Genomic DNA, 17,461 nt, shown 5'->3' on the forward strand with positions numbered 1-17,461 from the left:
ACTGTACAATACTTAATGTTTTCCCTTTCCCTCCCAATTCTGGCTATCAAATAATGAATGTTGAACATACAAAAGTGTTGGTTAGTTTTAGCAAAACCATAGCCTCAGATAGCTAACCTAATAGCCCTGTAAAAGCTAGCTAGCGTGGTTACAAATAAACAAATCAACAGCACAGAGCTTTAAACTCACAGACAATGAGGTTACAGTGTTATCGTCATTGAGAATAAAAGGATTCACAGAATGAAGAAAATTGTGCTTTTAACATTGTTAGCTTATCTGCAACTGCTATGGAGCCGTACAATAACAAGTTGGAGCATCAAATGTTTGACAAAAAAACTGCTGATGGCTGAGTTTTGAAAGATGCATCTTATGTACCAGTTCTTACTTACTTTTGACTTTTGACCCTTAAATTTAAAGTCTATTTACAGTCTTTTTTTCACAGCTAAACTTTACTCTTTCTGTTACCTCTGAAATTATGTCATGGCTCAGGTAAGTAGCTTTAGGGTTAACTTGTCAGGAACCAAAACCTTTAAAATGATGGAAAGTTAGATGAACTACAATGAGAAGTTCTTGAAAATGTTGCAGAATTGAAGAAAATAGTGTCTTAGTATGAGGAGGGATTTAGAAATTAACCACCTCTGGCTTAGTCAGCATTCCTGTGCGCTCCTCACACTCCCACAAACCTGTACATTGTTCTTACATGGTGCAAAACAGGTCATTGCTCAACATTTCGGCTCCAATTTCCAAAAACAACGGAGTTTCTCAAGCTGCTATTGGCTCTTCTGTGATTTGGGAACCTCTGGTTTAAGGGCAAACCCTGTGGGACATGTTGTACTGCCAATGCCAAGCTAAAAAAGGAAATGCCATGATCCTTCCCAGCAGATAAAGCCCATTTTTCCACCCCCAAATTAAGTGCTTCCCTCATACAGTCTAATAAAATGTGGGTTCCTTTTCCTTACACTCAAAAGTAAGGGGCTAAAAAATGTGACGTTTTGTAGAGAGTTGCACACTGTCTGGAGACTATTTAGAAATTCGGAGGCCTTGTGGCAGGAAGAAAGAGACAAGAGAGGATGCAGAAGTGGTGAGTCTTTAAAGATAGCCTCCTGCTATTTATACAGAGATCTGCATGAGGGCAAAGACTAACAGGATGACGTGCTGTAGCTTGCAGACCACAGCACTCTGACTTCACTAAGCACACCCTAAATCCACCCCAAAAAAGAGCTCGCCACGCCTACTGCACACTGTCTACACTACCGGGGCCCTGAAGTCAACCATACTTCTCTTTCCTCTTCCTTCCCTGGGCTGCTTTCTGTTCCTCTGCGTCCTGTCTGTCTTCTTTATTTTTAGTTTGGTGAACACCGGCCAGGATGGCGGAGCTGGAGGGTCTGGAGTTTGGTAAATCGGACTTTGTTCTCCTGGATGAGGTGACGATGGAGCAGTTTATGGAGAATCTGAAGCTGAGGTAAGAACTGAGTGACTGTTAGAGGGGAGGAAGGGAGGGGAAGCATCTGGATGTCAGAGATGCAACAAGTAACGCTTCTGACGTATCAGAAATGTGTAGAAAAAGGCAAGTTCATTCAAGCCTTTGAAATCTGCCATGAAATATGTTAGAAGTAGTGTCTCGCTTGTAATGGTGAGGTACATCATTACTCTTAAACTCTCTGACATCCAAAGACTTATAATACCTTACACTGAATCACAGTTTTGACATTTTCTCAGTGTTTTCTTAAAACAAGTTGTGACAAATGGCATAAAATTAACATAGAAGGGATGTCAGTATGAGTCACTTCTACCTTTCCCGCTCACTCTTGTCAATCATAGGTTTGTGGTTAATTTCATCACTTCACACCATAAGTCATGAATAGAGCGCACAACGCTTCACCAGATTGTCTCTCTCTATAAAGAAAGACAGGACAAGAGGAAAGAGTAGGGGAAGATATGCACCAGGAACGGGTCAGATAGTGCAACCGGTGCGTTGAGAACTGTGGCCTCAGTAGATGGGCACCTGCTCAACCAGCTGGGCTAAACTGGTACCCTTTATTTATTTATGACTTTCCCCTTCTTTCTCTGCCCATCCTGTCCTGGCTGATGGTTTCTGAGTCTCAAGATCTCTGCCTGTCAAAAGAAATATATTGATGCCAGTGTTGCCAAGTGTTCTTTAATTGGTGGGTCAGTGTTGGGTCTGTCTCAGTAACTTGGACGTTGAAAAGTTTCCCTTTTTTAATGCACCAGAAGCACCCATTCTTAATGCTAAACCAATGTAGTCCAGTGTTTTCTGTGCCCAGCATCTGCCCATCTGCATACACCCTAAGCATCAGCTATTTTTGTCTGTATAGCCCACTCAATTAAAAATAATTCAACTTTTAAAACAGCTCATCAGCGTCACTTGTCCCTCACTGAGCAATCAAAATTAAGCAAAGGCGGAACTTATGACACCAGCTTTGTCAACAACAAAGGTGGCTGAGTAGCTGATCTGACTGATCTTTTTAAGGGTATAGTTTCAGGGCTATGGCTACTGCTGATGTCAGGACAGGGTTCCTTTACATTATTCTCATTTTTTCTTGGTTATATTTCCTTGAGTAAAGGAAATATTAATCTCATTTAACAGATAATACCAAGGAGCATTGACACTGAGGTTGTGTGCACTGTCAGCACTGGCAAACCTTAAACAGTCATAAAAACATGTGATACCATAAGCATAAGGACAGTTTAATATGATTTTTTTATCCTATAATTTAAAGAAGTACACCTGACTATAAGACCACGCACCTTCTAGCTATAGTTGCATCCTCACAGTGAAGATACCCCACACAGGAGATCTCACAGAAACTTGTGTGTTTAAACGTGACTTCAGCAAAAATAAATAAATAAATAAATAGATTAAAAAAAATGTAATCCTCCTTAGGGATTCCAGGTAAACAGGGGCAGTTTTAGTCATTGCTTTGCAAGCAATGATTAGAGTTTTGAATTTGAAGCAAGCTTTAACTAGAAGCCAGGGTAGAGAGATGAACAGAGTAGTGACATGAGCTGTCTTGGATTGGTTGAAGACCAGAAGTTCTGCTGCATTCTGGATCATCTGCAGAGGTTTAACTGTGCATGCAGGGAGGCCTGTTAGTAATGAGTTGCAGACAAGAGCCTGTACCAGGAGCTGTGTTGATGCTCTGTGAGGCAGGGTCTGATTCTCTTGATGTTATAGAAGGTAAATTGGCAAGACTGAACAATCAAGGCAACATGAACCTTGAAGATTGGCTGGTCATCAATCATGACACCCAGGTTTCGAGCAGACTTGGTGGGCATGAGTTTATTTGATCCAAGCTGGATAGTGATCTGTGGTTGCATGGTGGAACTGGCTGGAATGGTAATAAGATCAATGTTGGACAGGTGTGTTATGTTATGTGTTAGCATCAAGCCAATGAACTAAAATATTGTGGTATTCTATGAGAACTCTGATGACTTCAAAATACATTTTCCCTGAAAAGCCCAACCCCAATCTTAACCTCTCTGGTGTTTTATCTCTCATCTGAGTATCAAAAGTGTTTCATGGCCATTCTCACTTCCTCAGTGTCTTTCAGGGGAAACATATCCTTATCGTTAGACATCACAGTTTTTCCGTGGGCTCATCAAAGTGTCTACAGAGGAACAAAAATGTCAAACAACATCAAATAAGCTCCAGATTTAGAAAAAAAATCTCACACTTTCTCTGCTGACGTGAGCGCAGCAGATGGCTGTAAATGAACATTTTTCACATACTTGCCCTGGCTGGGAATCTGTCTGTCATCACTGGTTGGCTAATGATGTAAGTCGTTTGAGTTTCCTTACACAGCTTCATCAGACTTGTCTGATGTCGATGCAAAAGCTGACGCATGCACTTATTTGTGCCCACTTGAATGCATTGCTGTACTTTTTGATATTTTTGGGATATGTTGGTATTTTTCAATCTTACTGTTGTCCTGTTGTTATAATTAGGCTGATTATATCACTGAAATAAAGATGAATATTTAGCTCCCATTCTGGCTTTTAATCAGCCTTGTCCTACACTGTTTCACCATTGCACATTGGTAGCCTGAATATACAAACTATCTTTCACTTTGACTAGAAGGTCAAGACTTGATTTACAGCGATGTGTTTCATTTCACAAGACACTAGCATAAGATGAAAATGTAAAAATCCATCAAACATTTATTAAAGAAATTTGGTCTTCTCTGGGTTTCCTCTATCAGATAAAATCTCATGTGAACTCACCCAACTGACTCACCCAGGAAGGAGACTTGTCTGACTTCTCCATTTTTATGGCACCAAACACAGCTGTCTCATAGAGGAATCTTTAAATGTGTTACTGCTACTTCCAGGACAACACCACTGCTACAACCAGAGATAATTTAAACTTTTTAGACTCTAAAAAGTGGCTCCATTGCAGTCCTAATCATGTGAAAGTGTGAGAAACGTCAGGCAGGGATTTTCCTGGATGCTGCACATACACGCAGGCCCTGCAGTGAACCTGAACTCAAGGCTGAATCAGTTTTCGCTTCCTAAATAACATTCCATGATAGAAACTAACAGTGCTTTCAGGCTCTACATGCCAACCCTCGTATTTAAAATACAAGTTTATGGGTGTGCTGCCTGCAAAAAAGGCCAAAAGGAAAGTAAGAAGAGTTGATGAGTATTCATGGGATTGTTGTAGTGAGACAAATCACCCAATTACACGGAATTTAAGTCACAAGTTAACTTTCCTGCATCTTCCTGCCCCCCCCGTCATGTCAGAATTTCATAGATGCACCTTCGGCTGCGATCACAGCTCTGAGTGTGTGTGGATAGGCTTCAATGAGGCTCCCACATCTGGACACTTCAAGTTTTGGCCTACCAGGGCCAGCTGCCAAGATGCACCCCCACAGCATGATGCTGCCACCATCAAGCTTCACAGTGGGGATGGTGTGTTTGTGGGGATGTGCCATGATTGGTGTCCACAAAGATAGCATCTTGTCTAATGGCCAGAAAGCACCATTAGACCAAAGAACTTTCTTCCAGTTGACCATGGAGTCCCACACATTCCTTTTGCCCCTGTTTTCTTCAACAGTGGCTTTCTCTTTGCCACTCTCCCATAAAGCTTTGACAAGTAAAGAACCTGGGCAACAGTTGTTGTATGCAGAGTCTCTCCCATCTCAGCTGTGAAACTTTTAACTCCTTCAGAGTAGTCACGGGTGTCTTGGTGACCTCTCTCACTCATCTCCTTCTTGTACGGTCACTCAGTTTGTGAGGACGTCTTGATGTGGTAGGCAGATTTACACGTGCCAAATTCCTTCCCTTTATTGATAATGGATTTAACTGAGCTCCAGAGGATGTTCAGTGCCTTGGAAGTTTTTTTTTGTGCCATTCCCTGACTTATACTTTTCACTAACCTTTTCTCTGAGTTGCTTGGGGTGTTCTTTTGCCATCATGGTGTAATGGTAGCCAGGAATACTGATTGACCAGTGACTGAACCTTCCAGACTCAGGTGTCTTTATACTGCAATCACTTGAGACACATTCACTGCACTCAGGTGATCCCTAATTATGAGACTACTAGCACCACATAGCTGGACCTCTGTTTAATTAGGTCAGTCATTTTAAAGGGGATGAATATTTATGAAGTTACTTACTTTACCTGACCAATTTCTATACTTGGTCCAACCAGAACTTTAACCAGTGACCTTCCAGTTTCCAACCAAAGTCCTCACAAGACTTGTGCCCCACCCCCAGTGATACCAGTATTAAATTCACAGTTCAGCTTTAAATGCAAGTCAAAGAGGCCTTAGAGTGGAGGTCTGCTGCCATACTCTGCATTACATAATGATTGCTTTGCCTGCCTCATGTTTAATGTGTGAATTATTGTTCAGAATAATGAGGTTTCCTTTAGTATCAGCCCACAGAGTCTGTAAATACCATATTTGTATGTTGTTGGCTATCTGGTCAAAAGCCAAAGCGTGCATTTTATTATTGTAAATGGCTTGACATTTTACTGATCCCCAATCACCTTCTGTTTGAGTCATTCATCCAGTTCTGGTGTTGCGTCTCTTGAACACAAACAACTGTTAGATATGTTGTGAACATTTTGAATATCCTGATATTATTGGCCAGAAAATGATTTTAAAGTAAAACAATTGTGTCCTCCAAATTCAGAAACAAGCAGCTGGATTCCAAACTTGTAGTTTTTGTCCCAACTTTGTCTCCTTATCATGCTCATGTTTACCCATCACTAATGCTCAGTCTCCAACTTTTCACAACACAGACTTCTATCTAAGCTATACATGAAACAAAGAAGTCTGATATCATTTCATTTTTCTCCATCACCATATGTGGCAGGTTAGTTTCGACACCACCCATGTTCAACAAGGCCACAGAAGGTTACAAAAAGCTGTGACGCCCTTCAGACCACAAGTTTCATTTCCTGCTTTCAGGGTAGAAACACTTGTGTCACTTCCTGTCTGCCATATAAAGGTGCATTTTAAAGAAAAATGTTGAATCAATGTTTTTTTAATAAGTGGTGTGAAAATGTCATGGAGAAGAAGGCTTTTAATAAATGTTTTGTGCACAGCATGCTTTTTTGTCTTTATGTATTCTTCTACATTTATTTTTAGAATATGATCAGTATTTTTCTTCTCCCCGCAGATTTGAGAAGGGACGCATCTACACCTACATTGGAGAAGTAGTGGTCTCTGTAAACCCGTACAGACAGATGGACATTTATGGCAAAGACACCATTGAAAAATATCGGGGCCGGGAGCTGTATGAAAGCCCTCCTCACCTGTATGCCATTTCTGATGCAGCATATAAGGCCATGAAGAGACGAGCCAAAGACACCTGCATTGTTATTTCAGGTCTGTTCCCTATTTTTTTTTTTTTTACTCAAAGACATCCTCTATCCGGCTGTTATCAAGCTGTACAGGCTGCTTTCCAATCTTTAGATTTAAGAACAACATAAACGCCTGAATCTATCATTTTTGGGTCCATGTGTTCTGATGTTATGCAACAGTGAATGTTGCTATAATATGGACAGAAATATGTACATAACATCTCTATAAATGCAGACTTATGTCTGTATCCATGGCCATAGGTTTGGCCTGCAGATGGCACCAGATGCAAACATATGAGATCCACTTCTATATCATTTGTCTCAGGGGTTACTGATTTTTGTTTTTATACCACTTAATAGCCTACATTTGCTAGAAAACTTAACTCATATTTAGTACATTGCAGAAAGCTAAAAATAATCAAATATTCACATTTTGTAACCAGAGGTTTGGGCATTATGGCTTTAAAATTGCTTGAATTATAGACCTAAATGTAAATGTATCTTAAAGGGAAACTTTTTGAACATATTATTTTTTCGAAAATAAGTTATTAATTTATTATATAATTGCTGTGGTTACATTATGGCTGAACACTGTATTCTGCATTATTGTGACTAATATTTTAATATTTGCTTTTTATTTGATAGTGTTTTGGTGGTGGGTTAACTCACTGAAAGAGTATGGTTCAATCCTCTTAAGTCCAGTCAGGTTGGATGAGGGCTGCTGGTGGACAGCCATGCTCAGGTCTATCCAGAGATGTTCAATAGGGTTCAAGCCCATGCTCTAGCTGGGCCACTAGGACATTCACAAGGTTGTCCCTAAGCCACCTCTGTCTTGTCTTGGCTGTGTATTTAGGGTCATTGCAAGGTTGGAAGGCTATTTTTTTGGCCCAGTGTGAAACCCTGAGAGATGCATTACTGGTTTTCATTGAGGATATTGCTATACTTTGCTCCATTCAGCTTTGTCTGAACGCTGACGAGTCTTTGCTGCTGAAAATCACACCCCCACAGTATGATGCTGCCGCCATGTTTCACTGTTGGGATGCTATTGGGCAGGTGATAATTGTTGCCTGGTTTCCTCAAGATATAAAAGAAGAAATGAGGCCAAACAGTTCAATCTTGGTTTCATCAGACAAGAGAATCTTGTTTCTCACCTGAGAGTCCTTCAGGGGCTTTTTTGCAAACTCCCATCAGACTTCTATGTGTTTTGCACTCATCAGAGGCGTCCACCTAGCCGCTCTCCCATAAAGCCCAGATCAGTGGAAGGCTGCAGAGATGGTTGCCCTTCTTTCATTTGACCTCATGACTTTGTTTTTGCTCTGATATTCATTGTCAGCTGTTAGTTTAATTTACCACATGTGGACTCCAATTAAGGTGTAGGAACATCCAGCAATGATCAAAGAAAGCCCCCAAATGTTGTTGCAAAGGGTCTGAATGCTAATATCTCTGTGATATTTCACCCCCCCCTCCCCCCCCCCCTTTTTTTTTTTAAATTTGGAAAAATAGATAAAATTCTGTTTTCACTTTTTCAAGATGGGGCACAGCATGCAGATTAATGAGGAAAAAAATGAACTTAAATGATTGTAGCATCGGTCTTCACCATAATGAAAAAGGTGAAGGGGGTCTGAATACTTCCTGAATGTCCTGTACATAAAATGTTAAATTGTACTCTGTAGATTTGTATTAACTGGAGTCATGGCATTACACACTTTGAAAAAACTGCTCAAAACAATAGCAATTTTTGTCATGGCCAAGAAAATGAGTAAGTCATTGTCTAGAATAACCGTGCTCAGTTGCACTTAATGGCTGCTGGCTTGTTTAATAAACCCCTGGACTCTGTAAAGTGATGGACAGTAGGCTCGGTTGTCTTTATTTTCCGCCATTAATATCCAACAGGAACAGAGTAAGTACTTGTCGGCCATACAGCTCTATTTTTGTACAACGGTATTTATTTCATGCTAATTAAAATGTGTAATGTTTGGTCAAGTTATGAGGGACATGCATGCAGGTGTGCTACATTTGAACTGCAGATACTATCCAACTGCATGACAGACCAGTACTTACAGTAATGGCAGCATAAAAAGACAAACAAGCCACCTGTCCATCACTCTAAAGAGCTGATAGATTCATAATGAACCACTCAGCTGCCATGAAGTACGACTGAGGGCGGTTAGCAACAGTCATGCTAACATATAGCAAATAAGCTAACGTTCCAAACGTTAAGTTAGCATCGGTTAGCATGTGGTGATTTTCTGTTAGCGTTAGCTCATGAAAGAAACTACGTTGTCGTTTTTCAGTGTAAATTTGCGGAGTCTGCTCATTTGGTAAGTTTAACTTTTTCGTTCACGTTATTTTTAGTTTCCTAATAAGTTCAAGAGGGTCTGTATAGCATTCACTATCTCTGAAATAGGGAAGAAAAGTAAGGTTTGTGACTTTCACAAGAGCCATTTGTCAGCCATGACAAATAAATATTTAAATATTTGAGTTTGCTTTAATTGCCATATGCCTTAATTATTTGTCCACTCGTTTTCTTAACTGTATGCTGTTTTCCTATTAGTTGAATATGACATTTCTATGACTCTTCTTGGCAGAATAAGCATTATTATTTGTTGTTAGTCAGTAGTTATGAGGATAAATTTATATTTATCTATTATACAGATAAATAGATATGATAAATGTATATTCATATATTAGCCTAAAAGTGATTTTTTTGTTTCAGCAGGTATGAAAACATGCCAGTATTACAACACATATTTTGACAGTAAAACTCTGCCTATATCAGCTGTAAATATTGGCCAAAAACAAGTAAGTTAGTGGAGTTTTGGCTGGACCAACAGACCTGTCTGCTGAAGTCTGTGTCTTTATTTGACATCATTCCTTACGCTGTAAAGTGTGTTTCAAGTACTCAAATTTGTTAATTTTTTCATCCCAAAACTTTAAATTTGGGGGTTTTAAGGAGTAAAGTTTTAGATCTGAACTACCTTTAACTATCAGTATGAGCTGAAATTGTTTTGTTTATATCAGCATATCAGATAGAAACAAAAATCCACTAAGGTGCATCCTTAATATCTGGCTTCAGACTCGTTTTACATTGTGAACAAAAGCTTTGAAATTTTTTATGCACTTGACATTCGTACATCAACTATTTTTGAACAAGAAACAAAATGTGAACTCAGTTAAAAATGTGAAGTAAAGTGTCAATCCTCTACTAATTAGTGTATGTGTTGTTTTTCAGGTGAAAGTGGGGCAGGAAAAACAGAAGCTAGTAAATACATCATGCAGTACATTGCAGCCATCACAAACCCAAGCCAGAGGGCTGAGGTTGAGAGGTGAGTGGTGTTATAGCAAGACTTCATAACATCTTTTTTCACAGTTGTATAATCTGAAATATAGATCTAGATGTGTTATACTCAGAAATCCAACACAAATGGATTATCTGATCAAAAGAAAATGATGTTAGCATGAATCATCCTCCTTTTTCTCTCCTGAAACTCCATGCTCACCTCCCTAATGGCTGTTTGTCACATTTTCCATCAATGGTTGCTATGATGTGATAAATCAAGTGTGAAGAATGTGTTGCTGAAGTCCAACTGTGTACTGGAGGCCTTTGGGAATGCCAAGACAAATCGTAACGACAACTCCAGCCGCTTCGGCAAGTACATGGACATCAACTTCAACTTCAACGGCGATCCCACCGGAGGACACATCAACAACTACCTGCTGGAGAAGGTGAGGAGGGAGCTGGGAGGATGATGGAGAGACTTTGGTCCAATCCCATTTCTACCCCTTAACCCTTCCCATTTGCACTTCCCCTTCATCTACCTGTTTCCCCTTGAAACAGAGTGATGAGGGGTAGGGGTGAAAACTTACCCTCAAGAAATGAGACGCCACTTGACTGCTGTTCATCATCGCCAATAAACAGCACGTCATCAGAGGTGTCAATAAAGCTTGGACCATCTTGTTCATGTGTTGATCTTCTCCATTTAATTATACAGTAAACAGCCCTGGTTTACATGTGCACATACCAAAAATACAACAAACTCCCTAGTAGCTGAAGATTGAATATATGAAAAATCACAGCTACTGTGTTTTCTATAATCATTTATAAATGCCAAAAATATTTAAATTTACACGCCTCCTTCGATGTTCGTTGTGCCATTTTTGGTGGGAAATTCATCATACCCCTTGGTTTCATGTGTGGTCCTGAAAAATCTTTTTTTCAAGGGCTATGTAGCCCTTGGCCCTTAGTCCCAGCCCTCAATTCAAAAGAGAATTGGGACACCCCTTCACCTGACGTGAACGTGCAAAACTAAGGGTAAGTGCTAAGATAAGGGCGAAGGGGTAGAAATGGGATTGACCCTTTGAGTGCAGACAGGAGAGCTACAGCAGAAGTTTAAGATCTAGTGTTCTGCCCCTGAAGGAAAGTGCAGAAAAAGTTTTGCTCATTAGTTTTTACATTACGCATTTCCTCACGAACATGAATGTTTCATGAGGAGATGACAAAGAGGTGTGAGGGAACATCCATGAATAGATGTGTCGGTGAAGCTGTGCTGCTGCTCCTCCTTGTTAATGAATGGCCCACCTGGGGGAACTTGATGCTGCTGTATTTATCCACTCCGTTAAACTACCGTCTGGCACTCAGAGCTGGTGTGAATGACGCTACCATGATTCATTTTCAGAGAGCAGAATTAACTACATCAAAGTGCAGCTGCTGCAGTCAAACAGTTGGTGATCAGTTTAGGTTGAGTGTCTTATTAAAAGATGTAAAATCAAAATTTATTCTTCAGTGTTTATAGTAAAACAGGGCCTCATATGGCTCCTTTTTTTGAGGGGGGTCATTTCATGGAAACTTACTCTTTAAGAGTCTTTGTTTGTGGGATGTACATGTTGGTTTGTTAGTTTAATGCTAACACATGGTTAAAATTGCCCTTACTGTGCTAGTAGATTTTTAATAAATAATAATAATTATGTCCTGTTGTAATTATAACAGGTAAAAATTTCTCTGGCTCGGAAAACTGTTGCATGGCAATGTAAGACCTCAACAAAAATTATGTGCAGGATTAGTAATTTTTGATTGATATAGATGTTTCAGTACAATAATTCTTCATATTGTGGCTTTAATGGTGGTTAGCAAACAGCCTTTAGATGGGCTAAAACCACTGTATGATAATAGTGGTACATTACCACCAGTTGCCAGTAAAAATAATGGAAAAAATATAGTTTTAAAATGAGAAAATAGTCACATGAAATCTTTCTTTAATAAAACAATGATTTTTCAGATACTCAAAAACCATTGCCCATACTTGAACTCTAGATTGTCTGTGTTTGACCCCATAGATATTTTAAACAAAACTATATTGAATGTTGATCAATTAAAAACTTAATTTATCTTAAAATAAATCCCTTTGACCACATTGGTTATCAGGATGTAACAATGTAACCTTCTAAGTGCATGTTAAGATTTACTACCATAATCTGTTTCCTGTTCAAGTCCAGGGTGGTCCAGCAGCAAGACGGGGAGAGGAACTTCCACTCATTTTACCAGGTAGGCTCAATGCCACTCATGCTGAGATCATTCTCTCCTCAGTGAATGTTGTGTTTGAAACTCTAGCACAGTCACCAGTGCATGAGGAAGAATATTAAAAGCAAAGATATGATGGATTTTACTTTATGATTGTCCATATTATGATATAATAGTATTAGATGTGAGCTTGTTGGTCTGGTGTGTTCAACAGTTACTGCGTGGAGGCTCAGATGAGTTGCTGGAGTCGTTTCATCTACAGAACGATCCTGCCGTTTATACGTACACCAGAGAGGGAGCTGAAACCGCTGTGAGTCTGTGTCTATTTTATTTTAAGAGTAAAGACAGAGTAAAGAGTAAAAGACAATGAAGCGTTATGATTGTTCAGCCACAGCCACAAAATCTGTCATTTTGCTTCTATTTACTTCCACAGTGGATTAGAAATTAAAACAATCAAGATGTGACTGGAGTCCAGACTTTCAGCTTTAATTAAAGGAGGTTCCCAATATATGGTGTTTACCATTTAGACATTACAGCCGTTTTATTTAGAGTACCTCCATTTTCAGGGTTTTAAAAGTAACTGGGCAAACCAACATAACTTAAAAAAATAACCACAGTTTTGAATACTTGGATCAAAATCCTTCAAAGTTATTGACTGTCTGAACTCACTGACTTAATTCTTAGTTTTCTTTCTGGAGATGCTTTGCCAGGCTTTTATTGCAGCTCCCTCCAGTTGTCTGTCTTCAGTTTTATCTTCAATAACTGAAGAGCATACAGTGTTGGGTTGAGATCAGGTGACTGGCTTGGCAACTAAAGAATATTTTACTTCTTTTACATCAGAGACTCTTTACACTGCACAGTAAAGTGCCATCCTATCTGTTTTGTAGCATTTGGCTGAATGTGAGCAGAGAGTTTGGACCTATACACTCCAGAATTCATCTTACTTCTTCCTCCATCAGTCACATCATTGAAAAACTCCAGTGATTCTGTCCTTTTGGAAACCATACATGTCCATGCCATCACACTACATCCACCATGTTTCACAGTGGAGATGTTGTGCTTTAAATGATGAACTGTTCCTTTTCTTCTCCACTTTTCTTTTCCCATCATTCTGTTCCAAGTTGATCTTAGTTTCATCTGCATAAAGAATGTGATTCCAGAACTGTAAAAGGCTTTTTAGATTTTGTTGGCCTTCCTGTTCTTATGGTTTGGACCTTGAATGATGTATCTCCTGGTTATGGCTTAGTGTTAGCAATGTTGAAGTTATATTTTCTGACCTCATTACTTATAATATTGTTTTGAAGAGGTGAAATTTGTTTCCTGATCTCTGGAAAGTTTTTGCATCATAAAACTGCAGTACACTCAGCTCTCACGGACAATAAACTAAAATTTACCCTGTTTTTGCCGTGCTATTACCATCCTCATCCTAAGATGTTTAATGCAATAAAGCCTTTTTGCATGAGAAGGGTTTTTGATGATGCTGAGCCTGCCAGTGCATTCTTTCTTTTTAAGAATGAACCAAGTTGATGATTTGGTCACTCCTAAAGTTTCTGTCTAATAGGTTATTCTTTGTTTTTCTGCCTCATTATGACCTTTTTGCTGGCATCAGTACTTCCATGGACCTCATATGGATAGCTGCAGTCAGACATCTCCAAAATACTAATTTAACACTAAAAATCATCCCTAGACCTTTTATATGCTACATTTCTTTTGAAATAAGGGGTCAGACCACACCTAACCATGGATCTGCCCATCAGTTTACTTTCCAAACACATATGAACTGATAATGGAGGTACACTGAATAAAGTGGCTGGAACTCCTAAATAGATCAGCCAGGAACACTCTCATAATACATTTCACCATTTACTGTGTAAAGGATATACATTTTTACTTGATGGAGAAGGCTTTGCTCAAAAGATGCTCCCTGGGTCAGTTAAGCAGCATACTTTGACTTTCGAGGGAGCTCATTGCTAGAAACCTCCATATAGATAGATACATTTATGACAAGTTATATTGAATACAATAAAATTAATTCAGAAGCTACAATCTGCATTAGCATGAATCTGAATATGAGGGTGCAACAAGCTTCATGCTATAAAGGAGGAGGCTGGGGTGGAGGAGGTAAAGCTTTGCCATCAGCATTAATGCGAGCAGGTGTTAGTGAGAAGGTTGTCGTATTTAATTGGATGACTGTGTTTGGAGAAAGAGATGTTATTGGCTGTGGGAGCTGGCAGACAATAATTGGGATCAGTGAATCATCAGCTGATCACAGCTGGGTATATGACTTCCATGCCCTGCATGAACTAATACTTAGCTTCCTTAAATGCCACATTTTTAGGACACCCCTGAAATTAAAGCTGAAAGTCCACACATCAGCCATATGGTGATAACTGTATTTCAAAGTCATTGTAATGGTTAATTGAAGCAAAATGATAAAATTGTGTTTTGCTGTCAGAATACTCATGGAACTAATTATAAATTTCAGAAACTCAGATTGTTTTCTGACTTATCAAAAACATTTTTCTAACTGAAATTAATTTTTCTTAAGACCTCCAACAACGATCGCTCGAACCACAAAGCTGTGATGAGTGCCCTGCATGTGATTGGCTTCTCAGAGGAGGAGATTAGATCTATTTATCAGATCCTAGCCTCAATTCTTTTAGTGGTAAGTAAAGTATGAATTGTTAAAACTAGAAAATGACAGTAAATGCGTTAACCTCTGCTGCACAGTTTGTAACTAAAACTTGAGGATACAAGTGGTTTGATCACAGATCTGTTTTTCCATTTTTTTCAGGGTAATTTGCAGTTTGAGAGTGACCAAGAAAGTGTTCAGATCAAGGGACAGGAAGCTGTTGATCACATAGCTGAGCTGACCGATACAGACCCGGAGAAAGTCAGTAAGAGCCTGCTGTACCGCACTGTGGCCACAGGAGGTGGTGAAGTCATAGAGAAGGGACACACAGAGAAGGAGGCGTGCTTTGGACGGGACGCCTTTGCCAAGGTGCTGTTTACTTGTGTTTATTTGCCATCCATGCAGCAGAAAATCAGGATAAGATTGTTGCTTTGTTCAGCTGAGTAGCTGTATAGATATCCTCAGGCTAATATTATGTTAACATCATCTCTGTAACACGTTTCCTTTTATCTCATTTACACAGTTTTCACATCATTTTTATCGCTGGTTCACTCTCTTATTCCCCTGCTGCAGGCTCTGTATGAGAGGCTTTTTGGCTGGATTGTAGGCCGCATCAACAGTGTCATAGAAGTAAAAGACTACAACCCAGTGCTTCATGGGAAAAACACGGTCATTGGTGTGCTGGACATCTATGGCTTTGAGATCTTTGACAACAACAGGTTGGTGTCACTGTGTTGTGAAATGTGCTGCATCCTCTTTATTTACATGGAAAGAATGAAGTCACTATTGCTCAAGTGTTTCCCCTTTTACCATTTAACAGTTTTGAACAATTCTGCATCAACTACTGCAACGAGAAGCTGCAGCAGCTCTTCATTGAGCTCATCCTCAAACAGGAGCAAGGCGAATACCAGAGAGAGGGCATCACCTGGCAACACGTGAGGAAAACACACAAACAGTAACACAAACAAGAGATACAAAAGAAGGACACATTTGCAGAGCAGTTCCTCTATAATGAAAGAAATAACTGTTACTTAGTAGCAGGTTTTTAGTGCACAACCTTGGCCAATAAACTCATGCCCCTTTTACATGAAAACTCTCTAAAGACACAATATAGTTAATCTCCACTCTGGTGGCATAAATCAAAAACATGTTTCCTTAATGACTGAATAACCTTGCAAAACAGATGGATTTGCTAGACTCCATATCTGTCATCAGGTAAATGCATCTTGTAAAGCTCCAATTTACAGTGTTTGTGTGGGACCAACAACAGTTCAGACCAATCAGCATCATTTGAGGAGAATAAGGCGGTAGCTACAGGTAGTGTTTAGTTGAGCCGATAACAATGGCTGCCTTTGTTGTAGCAATTAGCGTGGATTTAGCTATAGTACAGTGGCAGTTTTATCAGAGCTGGACCACATTTCTGTATAAAATGAAGAGAAAAGAGCCTACTGAAAGCTTTTCAAGACATAAAAGATGTTTTTGCTCTTCTTCCGACCTGCTTTGGCACGAGTTTGCAATCATTACGGGTGGGAATTAGTTGTACTGTAAGGCTCATTTATGCTCTACATTTTAAATGCATACGGATAGGAAAAGACCTTTCTGTCCGTAATCCTGAATTTCAGGATTCTGACCATGGAAACCGTATCAGGACAAATCCATCACAGCAGCCACAATTTATGCATTTGTCAGACATCAAATAAACAATAGCTCACAATTAGAAGCTCTCCTGTTCTCTCCTGATCAAAATATTGCATTAAAACAGCCCTGCTGCATCAGAAAGAGTCTTAACAATCGAATTCAAATCAAATTTTTAGTCTAAAAACAGAATTACATCTATAAACATTCATGCCGTTGTTACTCTGGATAGTACACTGCATTTTCTATAATAACGTTTTTTTTCCAGGCATTTATTAGCATTGCTACATATAAAAATGTGTACCAACCTTGATCATTTCTGCAGTCTCACATTCAAAATATCTGGACCTCTCCTCATAAAAAAGGTGTAAAATGCTAATTTTTTTTTTTCTGTTCTTATCAACTTTGAACTTGAACTAGCTAAGGCTTCAAACATTGGTCCACTTCAGTGTTCCAGATCATACCTCCCGGCTACAATCATCTACAGGCCTCTTATTCAGACGGAAAAAAATGATTTGACAGTTTGGAAAGAAACTTCAGAGTTTAACCTTTCTAAAGACAACTTGTTTGTGCTTGTAATCCAAACGATTCAAATACAACATTCAGTTTAATTTGGGTATACCTGGGTAGGAGGCTGAACCACATGGAAGTTGTTCAGCCAGTTCTGATATTAATACTAATATAAAAGAAGTGCAGACCTAAAGCTTTAGTCCTTTAAACACTTTAAAAATTCAAGGAATGAGATTAAATAAGGAAAAGACTTCTTCTAATGTAGCTCTGTTTGTCTCCATAAATGTATTCACACATACGGCCAGTATTTACAGCTGATATGTCAAGTGTAAATATCA

General features: G+C 39.2%; 1 protein-coding gene across 3 annotated transcripts in view; it reads left to right on the forward strand.

Annotated features, from left to right (window-relative positions):
- Positions 1 to 1,253: 1,253 nt before the first annotated feature.
- The window catches only part of myo1g (myosin IG), an 82,524-nt gene continuing 66,316 nt past the window's right edge, over positions 1,254 to 17,461 (forward strand). The window contains exons 1-10 of one of the 3 annotated variants that reach the window (XM_041809926.1): positions 1,254 to 1,462; positions 6,645 to 6,853; positions 10,061 to 10,154; positions 10,389 to 10,554; positions 12,317 to 12,370; positions 12,561 to 12,656; positions 14,895 to 15,011; positions 15,141 to 15,347; positions 15,552 to 15,697; positions 15,799 to 15,913. In XM_041809926.1, the coding sequence (XP_041665860.1) occupies positions 1,368 to 1,462; positions 6,645 to 6,853; positions 10,061 to 10,154; positions 10,389 to 10,554; positions 12,317 to 12,370; positions 12,561 to 12,656; positions 14,895 to 15,011; positions 15,141 to 15,347; positions 15,552 to 15,697; positions 15,799 to 15,913 (1,299 nt within the window). In that variant the 5' untranslated portion in view covers positions 1,254 to 1,367. Of the gene's footprint in view, positions 1,463 to 6,644; positions 6,854 to 8,617; positions 8,729 to 8,834; positions 9,150 to 10,060; positions 10,155 to 10,388; positions 10,555 to 12,316; positions 12,371 to 12,560; positions 12,657 to 14,894; positions 15,012 to 15,140; positions 15,348 to 15,551; positions 15,698 to 15,798; positions 15,914 to 17,461 lie in introns of those variants that run through there. The other 2 variants (XM_041809927.1, XM_041809928.1) reach the window with 2 other exon arrangements.

This window comes from Cheilinus undulatus, linkage group 16 (assembly GCF_018320785.1).
Source record: "Cheilinus undulatus linkage group 16, ASM1832078v1, whole genome shotgun sequence".
In the NCBI taxonomy this organism is placed as follows: domain Eukaryota; kingdom Metazoa; phylum Chordata; class Actinopteri; order Labriformes; family Labridae; genus Cheilinus; species Cheilinus undulatus.